The sequence below is a fragment of the Carcharodon carcharias genome, chromosome 3 (genome assembly GCF_017639515.1).
Source record: "Carcharodon carcharias isolate sCarCar2 chromosome 3, sCarCar2.pri, whole genome shotgun sequence".
NCBI classification, from domain to species: domain Eukaryota; kingdom Metazoa; phylum Chordata; class Chondrichthyes; order Lamniformes; family Lamnidae; genus Carcharodon; species Carcharodon carcharias.
The window spans coordinates 206,992,825-207,012,772 of NC_054469.1; the positions used below are offsets into that span (position 1 = coordinate 206,992,825).

Below are 19,948 nucleotides of genomic sequence, written 5' to 3' on the forward strand. Positions count from 1 at the left end.
CTGCATCAAGCGGTGCGTAGACCCTCAGTATGCAAACACCAAGTGTCACTGCGTGCTGAGGTTCTACCTATCCCTGGTGTTGCGAAGGATGAGTCTGGCCATGCTGCTGCGGTACGCTCCAAGTAGTTGGACTGTGCCGTACCACTGTCCCTGGTGGAAAAATTTATACAAAGAAACACCTTTGACCACAAGTCCATCAGGCAGTGGTCGGCACGTAACGTCTTAAAGGCCCTGAGGGAAAAGGAGAGGGTGCATCCTGTGGGATGGTTCCCCGAGCAGACTGTCAAAGTTATTTGGCAGAATGCCTCATCGTCAGAACTTTCCAACAAGCACCAAGACGTAGCTTGGCTGGTGGTAAGAAAGGCCCTTCTCGTCAGATCCTTCCTACATGCCAGGAGTCTCACTCCCTCGACATGTTGCCCTCGAGGTGGCTGTGGTGGGGAAGAGACCGTTGTTCACCTCCTTGTAGATTGTGCCTTTGCAAAGAAGGTCTGGAGAGAGATGCAGTGGTTTCTGTTGAGGTTCATCCCGAGCAGTTCTGTGACTCAGGACTCTGTGCTCTACGGGCTGTTCCCGGGGACACACACCAAGACAAACATTAACTGCAGCTAGAGGATCATCAACTCGGTGAAAGACGCTCTTTGGTCTGCCCAAAACTTGTTGGTCTTCCAGCGCAAAGAGTTGTCCCCGACCAAGTGTTGCAGACTGGCACATTCCAACGTCCAGGACTACGTGCTGAGGGACGCACTAAAGCTTGGGGCAGCTGCCACAATGGCGCAATAGGGAAGGGTCACTGTCTAAGACCTTTCTGCCATAGTGCATTGAGGGGCTGGGAGCTGTGCAGAGCGTCTCGGGATGTACAGCTCAAAATGAATGTCTGAAAATGATTGTAATATTCATTGTTTGTACTGATGCACCTTGTGATACATGTTGTAAAAGTCGAACCTGATTGTACTTTTGATTTTGAAATGGTTTGGAATGTTGTTGAAGATGTTTTATGAATAAAGTATATTCTTGCCAAAAAAAAAAAGGCCCATCACCACCAGCTTTGGGGAAACCGGGGAGGGGCAGTAAATTCTGGCCTTGACACTCACGTCCTGAGAATGAGTAATAAGTGGACTTTTCAGAAACAGAAGTTTTTACACATTGGGGAAAAAAAATGGGGAGGGGAGAAAGATATTGGGCAGCATTTTCCATTTGTCGAGCGGGCTCGGTGAGAGTGGGCGAGGGCAGTCGGGAACCTGACTGCCGCCCGCAATCGGCTCCGCAACGCCATTTTATGTGGGCGGGCCAATTAAGGCCCGCCCAGCGTAATACGCGAGTGGTAGTGCTGAGCTCTATCTGTGTGTGTTGTGGAGGGTGGGGGAGGGGGGGGGGGGCGGTGGGAGGGGGGAGAGTCGGGTCCAGTGCTCTTTCGCATGCATGCACACCTGCGAAAGAGTGCTTCAATCTCCCTGAGGCTTGAAGCTGCCTCGGGGAGATTGAAACGCTTTTTAAAATAAATAAATAACTACAGCAAAAATTTAATGAAACATGTCCCCTCACGTGACTGTGTCACATGAGATGGGACATGTTTTTATTTTCAGAAAAAGTTTTTATTTAATTTGTAAAAGCTTTTGGAAACCTCGTCCCGTTCGTGGATGAGGTTTCCTAAAAAAAAACGTAAAGGCTGCTTGACCGCCTTGCCCGCCCACCGTAAGGTTGGACGGGCAGCGTGAGATTCAGGTTAGTTCCCAGGTTAATGGCCTTAATAGGCCAATCAGTTACTGGTGGGCGCGCAGCTGACTCTGGCGTGTGCCCGCCGAACGAAATATCGCACAACTCCGCAATGACAGCGAGACGCACACCCGACATCATCATGCGTCATTTAACATTCCGGTGTGTTGGGCGCGTGCCGGCACGCCGAATGGAAAACCCAGCCCATTAATTTTATCTCCTTTTCTATATTTCCTGCAGATGAATTGTTATGACCGAAGATTGCGGAAAACTGGGCCTCAACGGGAGAACAGCAGAAATGATTTAGTTTCTCCTCCAACACGTTCAAGAGTCAATGGCTGGACCTTACCTCTACATTCCTTCCAGCTGATTGCTTTCGTGCTTTATTTCTACCTGGCAGTCGTTGCCTTTGGGATTTACATACCAATGTTGCCATATGCTTGGAAAAATGCTGGTTATGCTGTATCCTTTACAAAATATGACTGGATCAACTCATGTTAAATTGCAAGTAGCTCCTGTGCGTTGCATGATGTATATGTTTATTGGACTGGGATACATTCTTAAATTAATTTGATTATTTTTCACTACTTTCAAATAAATAGAGGTTATATAACAAACAATTAGATGAAGTTATGTAGTGTCACACACTCAAGTCGATCTTCCCCATGAAATGGGGTCAAAAGCTAAATAAATGCACCCTTTTGAGATCATTATTTTCACCATGCTCAACATATTATAAATGCATTTTCTGCTCATTGTTCACTGAGTTTAAACTAAAATGTGGGTGGCTAGGGGCTGGGATCAGGTTCCCAATCCTCCAGGATTGTCCTGGAGTCTCCAGGACAAATCTCCAGAACACTGTTGTGAACGACCCAGGAGAAATGTCATGTGTGCAATGAAAGAGGGTTTATTTTTAAAGTTTTTGCTTACAAGTTAGAAAATGTTGGTCATGGGAGGGGGTGTGGTGTGGTGAGGGATGCTGCTTGACTAACAGTCAAGAATCAACCAATTGGGTAATGAGGAATCCATTTGCTTACCAGTTGGTGTGGGAAGGCGAAGCATCACGCGTATGGACACATTGGGTGTTCATCAGCCTAAGTGTGGGGATGGGGTGGATGGAAGCATGCGGTCACAGTGAAATCCCCTGAGATATGTTCAGTCAGAGCTGGTAAACCTAAGCTGGTTGGAGCTGATTAATGAGCTAAAGGGTTAGTCCCAGATATAGCTCACTTGATTCATGTGCAGATGGAAAGTTCAACCTTGTGGATGATTCACAATTGAGCCCACGCACAAATGAAAGGTTCCATATTTGTGGTGGTTATCACCCTGGGCTACTACAGAAATGACTGAGTCACAAAACTTGGGATTTTACGTTTGGACACCTTAGTATTGAGTGGTATTAATGGTGCAGGTCACAACAACGTCTTAGAACATCGTGGAGATTGAGATCCTAATTGTATATCTTGCCATCTGGATCGTAATTGAGCCTTGAGTGAATGAGTCTTCAATGAGCCCGCTCATCAGGCAGTGCTCCAATCTGACCTATTGTTCTTGCAAGAAGTGCAGGCCTTGCCAGTGATGATCACATCCCAAGAACCATCAAAAAAGCTGACAAAGCGGCACCAATCCTCTTAAAGAATGCAGACTCCCAGTGTGCTAGCACAAGTAGGACTTTTTATGGCCTGCACTAGCAAACCACTTGGTTGTATTTTTAAAAATTATTTCATGAGGTGTGAACATCGCTGCCAACGCCAGCATTTGTTGCCCATCCCTAATGGCCTTTGAGAAGGTGGTAGTGAGCCCCTTCTTCACTGCAGTCTATGTGGTATAGGTACACCCAAGGTCCTGTTAGGAAGGGAATTCCAGGACTTTGATCCAGTGACAGTGAAGGAACAGCAATATAGTCCCAAATCAGAATGGTGTGTAGGTTGGATAGAAACTTGTAGGTGGTAGCGTCTGCTACCCTTGTCCTTCTAGGTGGTAGAGGCCATGCATTTGGAAGGTGCTGTCTCAGGAGCCTTGGTGAGTTGCTGCACTGCATCTTGTAGATGGGGTATACACAACTGCCACTGTGTGCCAGAGGTGGAGGGAGTGAATGTTTAAATTGGGGGATCAGGAGGCCAATCAAGTAGGCTGCTTTGTCCTGGATGATATTGAGCTTCTTGAGTGTTGTTGAAGCCACATATATCCCGGCAATTGGAGAGTATTCCATCACGTTCCTGACTTGTTCCTTTGTAATGGTGAACAAGCTTTTGAAAGTCAGGAATCTGTTTATTGATTGCAGAATTCCCAAACTCCAACCTGCAGTTGAAGCCACAGTATTTATATGCTGCTCACTTCAGTTTCTGGTCAATGGTAGGATGTTGATAGTGGGGGATTCAGTGATGGTAATGCTGTTGAATGTCAAGTGGAGATGGTTAGATTCTCTCTCATTGCCTGGCACTTGTTTGGTGCAACTGTTACTTGCCACTTTTCAGCCCAAGCCTGAATGTTGTCCAGGTCTTGCTGCATAAGGACATGGACTGCTTCAGTATGGAACCTTTACGGCAGCTGTTCAAGAAGACAGCCACCACCACCTTCACAGGGCAACTCGCGATGCATAATAAATGCTGACCTTGTCAATGATGCCAAGAGGATGGATTTTTAAAAATCCTAGGTGAAAACTTGCTCCATGTGTTTAGTTACTGGAATACATTTCCTGGCCAGTAGTGATGCTGTGAATATTACCAATATTGAAGCATCCCTTAACTCACTGATGCCTTTATTCAGTTAGCTAGACAGTCTCAAATATTGGCATATGTTCTCTGTACTTCTTACCTGGTGTTAAGATTCTGCCTGGACATTACTGTAAAGTATGGCTATTCTCACCAACACTATTTTTATTTGGAGACCATATAATATGATTGGAAATATGCCTGGATATTGCAGTGCTGTTAGCTACATAGCAATGATCCTTTACAATACGAGGATTATTCATTGCAAATGTTGGCTGTGACATTGTATAACTAACAAAGTCACACCATTAATTTTTAATGTAGCAAGTACTCAAGGATGCAATCTTGAGGCTGGAACTCAGTGACAATATTTGTATAATTTTGGCATATGCTTAAAGGTGTAATCGTGATTTATTGATGTATGATTTGGATTTGTTTTCCATGGTGAAGTATCTACATGGACAGTCATTAGTGGTGGTGCAAAGCATCCAGTGATAGGCAGTCAATCTAAACTATAGAAAGGAAAAGACTGAAGCTGTTTTGTCCCACAACCTAATATCAGTCAACAGGGAAATGCCATTTCTACCTTTTATCATAGAGTCATAGAATAGCATAGCTCAGAAGGAGGCCATTCAGCTTTCAGAGTGTGATTGTTAGTCCCGCTCACCCATGGTTTCCCAATATCCCTACATGTTTTTTCTCCTACAAGGATTTATCCAATTCTTTTTTGAAAGCTACTAGTGAATCTTTTCTCACCACCCTGTCACGCAGTGCATTCCAACCATTTGTCATGTAAGAGGTGTTTTATATTTGCAGGAAAAATTTACAGGACTACCAGGTAATGACTGAGGGGGCGGAGGAAGGGGTGAGAATAGCTTATTTAAAGAGCTAGCACACGATGAGCCAAATGGCCTTTTCCTGTACTGCGTGATTCTATGTAAATAATGCTTTAAAAAAAGGCAGGAAGGATGTTATGATGGTTAGTACTTTGTTTCCTAGAAACTGTGGAAGAAAGCTTCTTCTGAACCTTTAGCAAGACCCTTAGTGAATTAGCATGACTCTCTAATAGGGATGGTCATTAGTAATGATAGAAAATTGATCTAAAGCAGAGAGACTGAACCTATTATATGAAGCAGTTAATTTTCAGTGAGCATTTCAAGTTTTGTACTGTTCATTTATGCATCTCTTTTAATATGCTAAACATGCTACACTGACATAGCCATAGATAAAAGCTGCATGGTTGAAAAAGGCCTTCCAACCGGTTGCACTTCGTAAGTCATGAACTTTTTAAAAACAATTTTGAACTGGACCAGATGTAACCATTTCATAAAATCCTACAGCACAGAAGGAGACCATTTGGCCCATTGTGTCTATGCCAACTCAGAGTTATCCAATTAGTTCTATTCCCGTGCTCTTTAGCTCTTCAAATATTTTTTCCATACCATTTTGAAGGTTTCTATTGAATCTGCTTCCAAGTGCTTGAAGAATAAAATAATTAATATATATACAGTCTTTGGCACTTGTGCTACCTTATTTAAGAAGGAAACCCTAAAACAAAGTTCAGCCAAGCACAGAAGGTAATGTTATGATGTGGCTGCATCACCTAATAAAGGAGTTAGTGAATATGAAAAAGGAGCCCCTGAAACCTAAGAAATAGCTCCCATTAATCAAAAAGTAGCCCTGAAAAATAAAAAAGTTTTGACCCCTGGCTTCAACCACTCCACGTGGCTGTGAACTCCACATTCTCACCTCTGTAAAGTAATTCCTCCTCATTCCTTTATTTGATCTGTTGGTGACTATCTTATATTTATGTTTGTGCTCAAAATCATTCAGGTTTCTCAGTACAACAGCCAAAGGGGGCTGGAGAAGAATATTCAAATGGAAAATCAAATATTCCCAGGAAATAGACTAATTCCTTTCCTTAGAACATGGATTAATATTTACTATGTAAGAATGAATAACAAGAAATTAGAAGGTTCATTACATTTAACCATATTTTAATGCTACATTTTTTAATAATAAAAGTCCCACAGACAATAATAAAAGCAAAAATAAAAGCAAAAAACTGCAGATGCTGGAAATCCAAAATAAAAACAAAAATACCTGGAAAAACTCAGCAGGTCTGGCAGCATCTGCGGAGAGGAACACAGTTAACGTTTCGAGTCTGAATGACCCGTCAACAGAACTAAGTAAATAATAAAAGCAGATTGCCTGGCTGTATTGTGAATAGTTGCCATGGTAGGTTAGAAAGATGATATTCCTTAAATCCCCACATCAACTTCAGTGCACCACCACTACCCATTGCCCCCCACCCCACTCCAAAACCTCCACCCATGGCTCAAAATTAGCCTAGTCCACCTTGCCATGATGAGAATCTTCTCTCTCTGCCTGTCAGGTAAATTCGAAGTGAAATGAGTTTGGGAAAACGAAAGGGTTGATATAGAGAAACTGTTTTCTCTGGTGGTGGGAATCTGGAACAAATCTGGGCTGGTGGAGGCAACCATTTTGAAATAAGAGCTAGGCCATTGAGGAGTAACATAAGGAATTAAATTTTCATGCAATGGGTAGTGGAAATCTGAAACTTTCTTTCTCCAAAATACTGGGGACCAATTGGAGATTTCAAAACTGAGATAGACAGATGTTGGTTGAAGATGTCAAGGGGTATTGATTTAATGGAGTTCAGGTACAGGTCAGCCATGATCTAACTGAATAGTGAAGCAGGGTCAATGGGCTGAATGGCCCTCTCCTATTCTTATGTGAGTCTTTAGGGCACAGAACTAGAAATCATAAGACAAAGACCCAAAAGTGACTGGGTGGGAAATGGTACTGTTCCAGCCGAAGTCACTCTTCTGAGGCCAGGAGAAAGGTATATTGTTTGAAAGTGTCAGTCATAGTTTCGTAAGGCACTTTCACCCCTGAGTCAGTGAGTCGTGGCTTCAAGTCCAATGTTCCCTCTAATTTTCCTTTGTTCTGTGAGGTGCATTTGTTGCACTGTGCAGTCCCTTTAAGAATGCCTTGTTTGTGCACATCTTGAAGGAACCACTGCTTATGCACAACCTGTTTGTCCCCTGCATAGTAAGTTCTAAATTGTTTTAAAGCCCATCACAGCCATTGAAGTGAAGTCATAGTTGTAATGTAGGCAATACAGCAGCCAATTTGTGCAATGTAGCAAGGCCCCACAAACAGTAATATAGTAACAGGTTAATTAGTCTGTTTTTAGTGCTTGTCTGAGGGATAAATGTTGGCCAGAATGTCAGTATAACTCCCCTGCTCGTCAATAAAATAATACAATGAGACTTTTTATGCCCATTCTAGAGCAAATGGGGCTGTGGTTTAATGGTGTCATCTGAAATATAGCACCTCCTTTAGTTCCGAATTGGAGTGTCAGTCAAAGCATGTGCTTAAATCCCTTGAGTGGGAGTTGAACCCACAACCTTCTGGCTCAGAGGGGCACGTGTTATCACTGAGCAACAACCAACTTGACATTTTGATGTCGACTGGATAGCATGAGTTCCAGTAGACCAACTGAGGAAGGAGTTAAAAGCATAAGGCATGTGTTCAATATTCAACAGATCTGCCTTCGGTTAAATAAATAGGTTTTTGAAACTCTGTTGTCTCCCAGTGAAAATGTTTACTGTGGAATTAATAATAGAGAATTTGAAGGAGAAAATCCTCTTGGAAACCAATGGTATACAAAGTTTCAGATGCAGCAACTTCAACCACTCACCAAATACAAGGGATATTATGAAAGAAAAATGATTTACAAGCCAAGTATCTACTTTCTTAACATCTGTAAATCACACAATACAAACATAATTTACCACAGTGTAAGGACCTGTCACTGTTCTTTGTCAGACTGCAGCAATGAAGTCAAGGTAACCTTCGAATCCAACGGAAAATAAAGTGGTGTTTTATTAAAGATAGAACTTGTAGCGCCTATCCTGACCCTGGGGATCCCAAGGCACTTCAAAATAATTTTGAATTGTGGTCACTATTGTAATATATGAAGTGTGGCAGCCAATTATCTCACACAGAGCAAGCTCACACAAACACCAAATTGATAAAGATCAGATAATCTGTTTTAGTGATATTAATAGAGGAATAAATGTTGGCCAGGACACTGGAGATAATCCTCTGCTCTTCTTCAAAATAATGCCATAGATGCTTTATCACCTGAGAAGGCAGACAATGCCCTGGTTTAACTCTGCAAATGAAAACAGCACCTCTGACAGTGCAGCACTCCCTCAGCAGTGTGCGGAAGTGCTTAGGTTACTGCAAATCTCTGGATTGGGACTTGAACCAATAGGCTTGAATATTTCCCACATCAGGCGGGAATTAACGGCCACCCAGCATGAAACGCACACCGAAAAGTTCAGCACTGCTGGTGTGGCGGGGGGATGGGGGGAAGAGGGCGGGTGATGAATGTCGTCGCGGGTGAGTGCTTCCAGAGCTTCCTGAAGGCAGACAGCTACCTCAGGAGCTGCAGACTTCCAAATAATAAAACACAAAAAAGGCTGCAAAAAATGCCCATGCAGCACAATCAAGCACCTGAAAGCATACCTCATTAAAAAATGCTGTCCCCAGATATTTCTTTTTATTTTGTTTCCTAAAGGAGATTTCATCCTGCCCATTGGATGAGGTTTCATCAAAAATGTAAAGACCGCCTGGCTGATTGGCCCTTCCGCCAACCGTAAGCTTGGACGGGCCACTAAAAATCGCTGACAATTGCACCATTAATGGGCTTAATTGCCGACTTAAATGTTGGGCAGGCGCGCTTCTGACGGCCGTGTGCGCCCGCAAAGCGAAATATTGTGCAAGTGTGCGATGACGTAGAGAGACACTTGCCTGGCGTCATCTTGCCTGATTTTACGCCCGTCCAGGTCAGGCACGCGCCCACCTGCAGAACATAAAATTCTGCTTATAAGCTTCTGGCTCTGTGAGACCCACTGGCTGACCTATAACAAAGTTGTAATCTGTTGGCAACAACAAACAAGTTGTGTGTTTCATGTTTTATTTTACTGCACCAGGGTCTGAATTAGCTTGTGAAAAAGAGAGAGTTGTTTTCATTTTTGTATGTCCTAGAATGTTGGACAGGAAGCAACCAACTGGTCTTCCTAGCCTGTCCCATACTGTTGTCATGCTTCCTACTTGAGGGTCAAGGAGGACAGCAAGGTGAAGCTTGTTGCCATTAGCATGGGATTGCATCGGATTTCCAGCCACATTCTCTCATTTCCTTTCAAACAGCGAACCAATTGCTCAGTCTTGATTCCTGTGTACAGTCCTGAATTAAAAGTACGAGTCGTGTCAACTTGTTTTTAATTTCCTTTACTTCCTAAGTCTAGGTTTATCCCTTAACACTAGTGGATTCAGATAATTGGCCTGTTGTTTGTGTATCATTTCATTGTCCACCTGGTTGCTGTCTCCATTGACCCAGCAGACAACAGTGTTCGTACCAGAAAAAACTACAATGCTCCCATGCCAACACTTGATCGAGCCAAGCATCCCCATGTCATCCAGAACCAGCACTGCTACCTGTGTGAAGTGGAAGTGTATGTATCAGCCTGGTTAAATATTATAAAGGGTTCATGTGCTGACACATTCTATTCCAAATGAGTCTCGGCACTTTTAGTACTGAGTAACAAGAGGGGCAGGGATTATTCCCACACCCATAACAAATGCTCTGTACGCTGCCCAATGAGCCATACAGACAAGAAGGCTCCAAGGCTTTGGTCTTTGTTGAGTAGGGTCAACTTAACTCAAGGTGATAGCTGTAGCCTGAGAATTGGCTTCAGCATTTTGGGGTTAGGGGTATGTGAAGGCTGGGAGAAAATCAGCCTCTGTCTTCATTTATGGGTTTAATTAATTAATATCTCCCTCCCCTCCCCCCAAATATTTGCACATGTGGACATAACTTGCGGATGGAACAGGCTCGCCTGTGGTGCCGGCCAGCAGCCAAATTGCCTGCTGATACTGCCTAGTTTCACAGTGTTAAAAGGTGGATTTTATTTTGCAACATCATTTAGAATCATATGTGTCCTGATATGTTGTGATGGTCAATATAAAATTTACTATTGAATCTACTTTCACTATTGTTTCAGGCAGTGCTTTCCAAATCAAAATACCATATTATATAACTTTTTCTTCACTTATCTTCATTATGGCTATATTGCCAATTACTTTAAATCTATCTATCCTTTAGTTACTGGAACTCCAAATGCTTTCTGTTTTTAGTACAGGGAGTCTTTTAAAAGCAGCCAAAAGGTTCTGACAGCCGTTCTGAAACTGTTTTCTGGTTTGACTCCATCTCAGAACACCTTTGTAAAAGATTCCTACTAAACATATTCTTTAAATTTTTGCACTCTCCTAACACTATGGGCAGGTGACAGGGGGTCTCACTCGCCAGCTGGAGAGCCAGCAAGAGTCACCTCCTTTCAGGAAGGCTTGTCCAGTCAGGCACCTAATTAGACAGTGGTGGGCCTTCCCCAGAATCAAAGACTCTGGGCTGGAAATCCCACTCCCTAGAGCTGTCAACCAATCAGAAGCTGGCAAACTGTACATTGCAGACAGCACCAGAAGGAGTGGTGGCAGCTGCCTGTAATGCACCCGCCAGAGGCCCAGGATCCCAAGAGACCACAAGCCAAAGGTGAGTGAGGACAGGTTGGAGGTCATGAGGTAGGGATGCAGGGGTAGAAGATCAGCAGCAAGGGGAGGGAGGTGACTGTTAGCAGCCTTCGCTTCCCGATGCAGGGTCTCTTGATCAGGCCTTTGAAAGAGGCCCCTCCTCCCAGCGGGCAAGCAAACCTGACAGGAAGTGCTTTTCAGGCTTTCTGCATTGCAAGTCCCCCACCTGCCATTGGTTGAATACCAGTGACAGTGGGAAGAGGTCGTTAAGTGGGTATTGAGGCCCACTTAAAGGCCTCAATTGGCAGTGGGGTAGGAGGCAGTGCACAAAAGTTCCTGATCCAGACTTAATTGGTGGGGAAGGTGGCAGGGCCACCACTCTCCTGACCAATTAAATGTCACCCTGCCTCCTCACTTCGGGATGGGGGTGAAATATGTGCATTAAATTAAACATTTCAAATTTTCTTTCCTGTATCCCCAGAGGTCACTATGGGTGGATAGGCTTGCAGAAGTTCCAGTACCAGACACAAGTGTGAGCCTTAATAGTAAGTTAGGCAGATTACTTGAGCATAGAGGACCTAAAATTGCAAACTAAGCACTGGGGTTCACTTCTAGATAAAGATTAGAATTGGAAAGCAAGCAAGTTATGTTAAACTTGTTCAGGACCTTGGATAGACCATGTTTGGAACCCAGTTCTGGTCACCATATTACAAAGATGTCCTAGAGGCAGAGGAGAAAATGCAAAAATGATTTACAAGAATGATACCAGAGCTGAGAGACTATAACCATAGGAAAAACCTGAACATGCTGGGACTCTCACCCCTAGAAACAAGAAGGCTAAGGGATGACCTGGTAGAGGTCTTTAAAATTGTGAAGACAATTGGTAGGCTAGCCATAGGGGGCTGGATTTTATAGAGCGCCATATTCCCCGCCCTTCCAACTGATAATTCAGTCACTGGCCCGCCCACCTGTGCCAGGTGCCCCACAGCAATGTTTGAGGGGACAGCCTTAATTGCTTCAGAGTAGGACTTCCCCTCCATCTGGGAGGATGTCCCATCCTAGAGATTGGCCAGCAGCTCTGTAGTCCCAGCAGCGCCAGGATCAATCGGTGGCCAATGCTGGGACTACAGCCATTCCCTGAAGTAGAAGACATGATGGACCCATCAATTCAAGGTAAGCCTGGGATTTTGGACAAGCCTGGCAGGCAGACACCAGCGAGGAGTTGGGAGGAGGGTGGGGGGGGAGAGGCGTCTGGGTTTGAGAGGCCGGGAAGTTGAAGGGGGTTTCCATATTGGGCAAGGGGTGCCTCCGATAGACACAGGCAACCCTACCAAAGGAGGTGCCCCCCACTTTCTGCCGACAGCAGCCCAGCTGTCACGCTGCCTGCCTTGCCTAGGCCGTCCCCTGCTACGGGCAAAATAGCGGCAGAAGTGAAATGATCCCTTAAGTGACCAAAGGGGCCTCAGTAGGCCTAAGGGAGGATGGGCTACCTTCCCTGCCCACAGTAAGTGGGAGACAGGTTGGGGGTAGGCAAGAAGGTGGTGGGAAGGCTACCTGTTTCATTTTGAGTCCCCCCCCCCCCACTTCAAATACGCCAACGGGATGTTGAGGGTAGGTGGTGGCATAAAATCCAGCCCTGGGAAAATGTTTCCACTGGTGGGGAAACTAAAATTAGAAGCCTTAAAAAATAAGTTTGTGACTAAATAAATTCAATAAGAAATTCAGGAGAAAGTTCTTGTCACAGAATGTGGTTAACATCTGGAGCTTGCTACCACAGGGAGTAATTGTAGGAACTAGTATAGATAGGTTTCTAGCTTCCCCTTAAATCTCTGTAAGGGAGAAAGGAATATGTTGATCCAGTGAAATGAATTAGGTTGGGAAGTGGCTTGTTTGGAGCATCAACGCCAGCATAAACCAGTTGAGCCAAATGGCCTATTTCTGTGCTGTAAATTCTAAGCAATCCACAGCCAAGTTTGAGCCTGAATGCAACAAAACGCATGCACCTGTAATTTCCAGCATGAGACACTGAACAGTGACTGAGAGTTAAAAGCCCTGTGTGATTTCATTCCCCCGCCCCCTCCTAAGACTGGGAGTGCTGAAGCTACCAGTGATAAATCAGTTATAAATGTAGTTGATAACCTGTTAAAAGATGTCACAAGGCCTGAAGGTTTGCAATTAATACAGTTTGGGGGATTGGCATTCCAGTCAGTGCATTACACAAAGAAATTCAAAGCTGAGGTGAGACCACTCAGCCCCTCAAATCTTACCCCAATAGCCTGCAACAAATAAAATTCCATAGTTTATAAAATTTTACTGTGGAAGGAGGCCATCTGAACCATTTTGCCTATTGCTAGCTCTGAAAGAGCTGTCTATACCCTCCCATTACTCTGCCCTTTCATTTTAAATTTATCTTTTTCAAAATATTAATGCGCTTGTCTTTTAAAAGCTATTTGTAGGTGCTGCTTCCCTTTCCATTATGGTATTCCATATGTCCAACCTGTTCTCTGTTAGAAATTTCTCCTCACCTCCTTTTGTTCTTTTGATGATCATTTTAAACTTCTGCCCTCTAGTACTGACTCATCACATAGTTGGTCACTATTTATCTGCAGCCCTGCGTAATTGTTAACATCCCCTGTCAGATGCCCTTTTAACCTGGTTTTTCCTAAGTGAAAGAGCCTGGATTATTATAGCCATATGGGAAATCCACTTGCTAGATCCAGTTTGAAACCTTCAGTTGTTAATGTACTCAAAGGTACATTTGTAATTCAGCAGATTGCATGATAAAAGAAGCAAATACTTCCCCATTATAACCTCCAATGCTTTCGCCTTTTAAAAGCCCCTTCAAGCAGACTTTTCCAAACTTTCCTCGCTTTGAACAAAGGTGCTTTTCCTAACCACTGTTCCAATATAAGGTAAGTGGGGTCTTCCCTCACTGGTAAAGGATATTTTGAGCAGCCATGTGTGCTGAATGAATCTTTTCTGTTTTGCTTTCTCTTTTCAGGGGAGTGAAAGCCAAACACTGCAGCACTTGTAACAAATGCATTTCTGATTTTGATCATCATTGCAAGTGGCTGAACAACTGTGTCGGAGGACGAAACTACTGGTCAGTTACGTGGCATTTGTGAATTTACTTCCAACTCTTCAGATTTGTTTTTAGAAGTGGTTAATTAACTAATTGAAGGAGCAAGCAGATGATTAACAAGTGAAAGCACTGACATTTTCGTTGGCCTGCATTTTGTGGTAGGAATAACTGTTGGCATTTGCCATCATTACTCTTCTGAAACTGACAGCAACTGCTAGAGTTTGCATGTGTGCAGTTAAAAGCAGAAATCCAGAAGTTGCTGTCAGTGATTATTACATGAATAAAATCAAGACTGAGATGAGGCCACTCAGCCCCTCAAATCTTATCCCACTAGCCTGAAACACATAAAATTCCATAATTTATAAAATTTTACAGTGTGGAAGGAGGCCATCTGATCCATTCTGCCTATTGCTAGCTCTGAAAGAGCTGTCCGTATCTTCCCATTCTATGCTTATCCATAGTGCACTGCTGAAGTCCACACAGTCTGCATTCAAATAGAAATCATTGAACTGAAGAAAATGTTCCTATTTATGCTATTGATGTCACCGTGGAAACACTTGAAGTTTGCACCTTGTTAATGGCATGCTAGGTTCGTAATCACTGCTGAAAAACCTCTCTAGCCCTGGAAACCAATTTTTATATTTGTGTAATGTCAAACTATAATAAAATTCCCATTTTTAAAGTATATATTTCAAAGTTTATGATATTTTAAAATCTTCCTTAATGCAATGTGTATATCCCCATCATTTATTTTGCTCTTTGTAAAATGTAAATAAAAGTGAAGGGTTATCAGTGTATTTTGCTGCCTGTGAGAATGCTTCAATGTGAGTGGCTGTACACCCTGATTGATGATATCACTGTGCTGGGAGCCTGGTAATCCCTTTGATGCCAGATTCAAACTAATGTTGGAAAAGGGGAAATTATGCCACAGAGATCACTAGATCTTTGTGGGCAGCTTTCTTAAAGGCCAGTGGCGAGCACCGTCACTTTGTCAATGTCTGCAAAATTCTGGGCCATTAAATTTTGAACAGCATTGGTACTAAAAAGGAAAAGAAATACTTGCTTTCATAAAATACCTTTCATAACCTCAGGGTATCCCAACATGCTCTACAGCCAATAAAATGCTTTTGAAATGAAGGCACTGTTGTAATGTATGGAATACAGCAGCCAATTTCTACACAGCAAATCCTGCAAACCGCAATGAAATAAATGACCAGATAATCTCTTTTTTTGGTATTGGTTGAAGGATACTTGTTTGCCAGGAATAAGTCCCCTGTTCTTCTTTGAATAGTGGCCAAGGGATTTTTACATCCACCTATAAAGACTGGCATGGTTTAATGTCTCATCTGAAAAACAGCACCTCTGACAGTGCAGTACTCCCTCACTACTGCACTGAAGTGTCAGCCTAGACTAAGTACAAAAGTCTTGCAGTGAAGCTTGAACTCACAGCCTTCTAACTCAGAGGTGAGAGAGCTACCCCTGAGCTAAGCTGGTATATGTTTGAATTATTAAACTGGCCAAATGCTTCATGGAGTGAGAATATAATTACAATTCTATTCCATATCTCATTCTATTAATGCAGCATTTTAACTGGTGAAACTAGTTTTCTTCATCCGACTTAGTCTATATTACCAAATTATTAGAATATGACCGTTGTTTTCGGTATCTGACATTTACTAATTATGTTAAATAGTTTTTAAAAAGAAGGCAAACAAAACTGCAAATGTTGGAAATCTGAATCAAAATGAAATATAATCAGTATCTGCAAAAAAGGCAATTTAACTTCTCTAGTATACTGTGTTGCTAAGAAGCAGATAATAATTAACCAACTTGTTGGAGCGTGACTGTTTATTCTGAGTAAATCGAAATTTATGTATGCAAATAGGGAGCAATGCTACTGGGACTTACTTATGTATTTTATAGACAATCTGGGCTATGCATAGGATTGCATAGAGTTCACAGCAGAAAAACGAGCCTTTCAGCTCAACAGGGCTGTGCAAATCTTCATGCTCCTCATCGGTCTCCTCTCACTCTACTTCATCTAACCCTATCAGCAGATCTTTCTATTCCTTTCTCCCTCCTGGTCCTTACCTAGCTTCTCCTCAAATGCATCTGTGCTATTTGTCTCAACTACTTGTGGTAGCGAGTTGCACATTCTAACTGCCCTTTGTAAAGAAGCTTCTTCTCCATTTTGTTTGGATTTATTAGTGACTATCTTTGATGGTCCCTCGTTTTGGATTCCCACAAGTGTAACATCTTCGGCTGTCTACCCTATCAAACCCTTCATAATTTTAACAACCTCCTATCAGGTCACCCCTCAGTCTTCCCTTTTCTAAAGAAAAGAGGCCCAGCCTGTTTAGCCTTTCCCAATGGACATAGCTGCAAGACTGGTATAGTGCCTGGGCAATCTGCCCTTAAAGGATCTCAATGAAGTGGTGAAGAGAATATTTCTTACACATAACTTGGAAATTGCTTGGTGCACTGTGAATTCTGTTTTTTTTTTGAGGGGAGGGGAAGAGAGCTTGTAAAAAAATTAAATGTTATTCCAATGGTTTGTGAGAAGCTTTACATAAATCTGTAGTAATGAGGGGCAAGATGAATATTCTGAAAAGTTGTGATCACTTGCTCAGTGAAGGTAGGAGGCTACTGTATTTAGAATATCTTTTAAAAGAGCTAATCTTTAATCCCACCTGTATAATATTTAATCTTTTACCTTGCAGTGAATCTAATCTGGATAATCGTTCTTGTAAACAGCTTTTTCAAAGAAAAGATCTTGTGTCGTGATTGAGCAGTAGTTATTTATAACTGATTTGAAAGTAACTAGTTCTCTAATTAGGCTTCTGGCATGAACTTAATCTAGTAACAGGGTAGTTTCAAATTGGTGCCGTGAGCATTGTCGTAGTGCCTTAGTTGCAACTCAGATGTAGTTAATGGTTAACTGCATAGCAGGGCCAGGGTAAAGAAGGTACAAACAATCCAGTTTAAATGGAACAGTTGCCAAGGTAGCAATGGAATGCTTATTTACAGGTCAGACCGTATTTACTGAGGCTTGCTGGGTAACAACTATTTGCTTTGAGCCAGTTAAAAACACTTGGATAATTTTTTAAAGTTCCTTTCCCTCAGCAATTGTACCACAGCATTTTCCATTAGAGCCTTTAATCTTTGGTGCCATCATTTTGTCCCTTCACTGTCGCTGTGTCAAAATCCTGGAACTCTCTCCCTAACAGCACTGTGGGTGTACCTACACCACATGGACTGCAGCAGTTCAAGAAGGCAGCTCACCACCATCTTCTCAAGAGCAACTAGGGATGGGCAATAAATACTGGCACAGCCAGCGAAGCCCACATCCCGTGAATACATTTTTAAAAAATGTTTTAAATGTAAACAAGCGTACCACACTTAAGTGACCATATCCATCACCAAAACTGCCTTTTCCCATCTCTGCCTTTCTATTAGCTCATCTGTTGCTGAAACTTCATCCATACTATCGTTACCTCTAGATGCAATGATTCCAAAGCTCCCCTTGCTGTCTTTCGATTGTAATGTGGCTTTAAGGGACAGCCGCATGCCATTGTTAGAAGGGAAATGTGTCATGTGACCCAGCCTGTTTCACTTTGGCCTTTGAGCAGAACACAGCACACACAGCTCTGCTGTTGATGTCTTCAAGCTTTCTATCCATGTCTATATGCTCTCATGTGCCTAGTTTAAATAAATGAACCCATAATGTGTTTACACAACCCCTTATGAATGACTGATACCTTTATATCATTACAAAAACACAACATGGTGTTCAGCAGTGGTCAAACAGTGTGGCAGCATGATTCAGTACAGGTACTACATGGTGATCAGCCTTAGATCATGTTTCATGACTCTTGATGATTTGGTCAGACCACAACAAGTTTGTAGCATCAGAGGGTGTTGAAATTGCAGCATGGTGAGTGTACAGAAAAGCTTTGAAGACATCAGCAGCAGAGCTGAGTGCGCTATGTTCTGTTCGCAGGCCAAAGTGCAATTGAGGCTGGATCACATGACATACTTCCCTTCTAGTGATGGCATGTGGCTATCCTTTAAAGGCACATTATAACACTTGCACTCTCCATAAAATTCAGGTCATCAAAAAATTCTTTCCTATATCCTAACTCGCAACACCATGTCCCTGTCACCAATCACCCCTGTACTCACTGTCCAACATTGGGTCCTGATCTGACAACACCTTGATTTCAGTTTCCACCATGGCCTCAAGCTCATGTTGCCAATTGTCCAGTGTTGCCCTAAAGTTTAGAAATTATAGATTGATCTCCATAGAACTGCAACAAACAATCCAAGAGACAAATCACGAGGGTAATTTAAAAAGTGCTTTTTTTTAAAAAAAAATAATTCTTTGAACACTTTTGTCAATTAGTTCCAAAAGTATTCGAAATGGGATAAAGGGCTATTACAGTTAAGAATCATCCAATTGGATCATGAAGAGTGTATTCACTTTCCAGTAGGTATGGTAAGGTAAGATGCTGCACTCCGAGCATAGACATGTTGAGTGACCATTGGGTATGTGTGGAGACAGGGTGGTCGGAGGCAGAAGCTCGTGATAAACCTCTGGGAATATGTCCCTACCTTTAACCTCCTCCATCCCTGCAACCCTTCAAGATTCCTATGGCTCTTCCAATTCTGGTCTCTTGCGCATCCCTGATTTTCATTGTTCCACAACTGACAACCATTCCTATTGCTGCCTCAGCAATAAGCTTTGGAAATCCCTCAATAATCCTCTCCTTTTCTCTATCTTTGCCTCCTGCTTTATGTCGCTCCTTAAAATCTACCTCTTTCACCAAGCTTTTGGTTACTTGTTCTAGTACCACTTTATGTAGCTCAATGTCATTATTTAAGCTCTCATTGTGTAGCTTATTCTTTGAAGTAAGGTAGTGATGACCACACCAGAATCCTCAATTTTTTTTTTGTTTTACTGGCATCCTGTGTTTCATGTCATTTTTTAAAAGTAGAAATGAGTGTGGGATCAATGTGTTGCATTATAAATATCATTTGGCACTCTGAGTGTCAAATTGTCAGCCTTTGCACACTTGCCTCTGAATCACATGGTTGTGAGTTCGATCATCACTAAAGAGATTTGAGCACATGTGCCAAGGATACACTCCAGCATAGTACTGAGGGACTGCTACACTGTCGGAGGTTTTGTCCTTTAGATGTGCCATTAAACAATTGGCTGCTACATTTCTTTACATTAAAACATTGACAGCAGAGAAGTTAAAATGGGGGACTTCAATTATCCCAATATAAAAGCGATAGTAATAATGTAAAAAAATAGAGAGACTCAAGAGTTCCTACAGTGTGTTCAGGAGAAATTTTTATGTGTCCAGTCCAACGAGAAAGGAGGCATTGCTGGACCTAGTTCTTGAGAATGAGGTGGTTCAAGTGAATCAAGTGTGTGTAGGGGAACATTTAGGTGACAGTGATCATTGCATCATGAGGAAGAGAGCCAATTTCATTGGGTTGAGAATGAATCTGCTTCTGGTAAATTCAAATCAAAGACCAGAATTTTACATTCGGTGTGCGGATGTGCGCCCGATATGCCGGAACGTAAAGTGACGTGCGATGATGTCGGGTGTGCGTCTCGACATCCCCACGCACTGCCATGATATTTCATTCAGCGGGCGTGCGCCGGAGTTGGCTGCACGTCCACCGATAATTGAAAGGCCTATTAAAGCCACTAAGGACCTATTTAACCTGAATTTTACACTGCCCATCCAACCTTACGGTTGGTGGGCAGGTGAGAAGGCCAAGCGGCCTTTACATTTTTTAGGAA

General features: G+C 42.7%; 1 protein-coding gene across 1 annotated transcript in view; it reads left to right on the forward strand.

Annotated features, from left to right (window-relative positions):
* The window catches only part of zdhhc11 (zinc finger DHHC-type containing 11), a 142,385-nt gene that overhangs the window by 91,313 nt on the left and 31,124 nt on the right, over positions 1 to 19,948 (forward strand). The window contains exons 2-4 of the mRNA XM_041184017.1: positions 1,957 to 2,178; positions 9,801 to 9,979; positions 14,053 to 14,154. Of these exons, the coding sequence (XP_041039951.1) occupies positions 1,957 to 2,178; positions 9,801 to 9,979; positions 14,053 to 14,154 (503 nt within the window). The remainder of the gene's footprint in view (positions 1 to 1,956; positions 2,179 to 9,800; positions 9,980 to 14,052; positions 14,155 to 19,948) is intronic.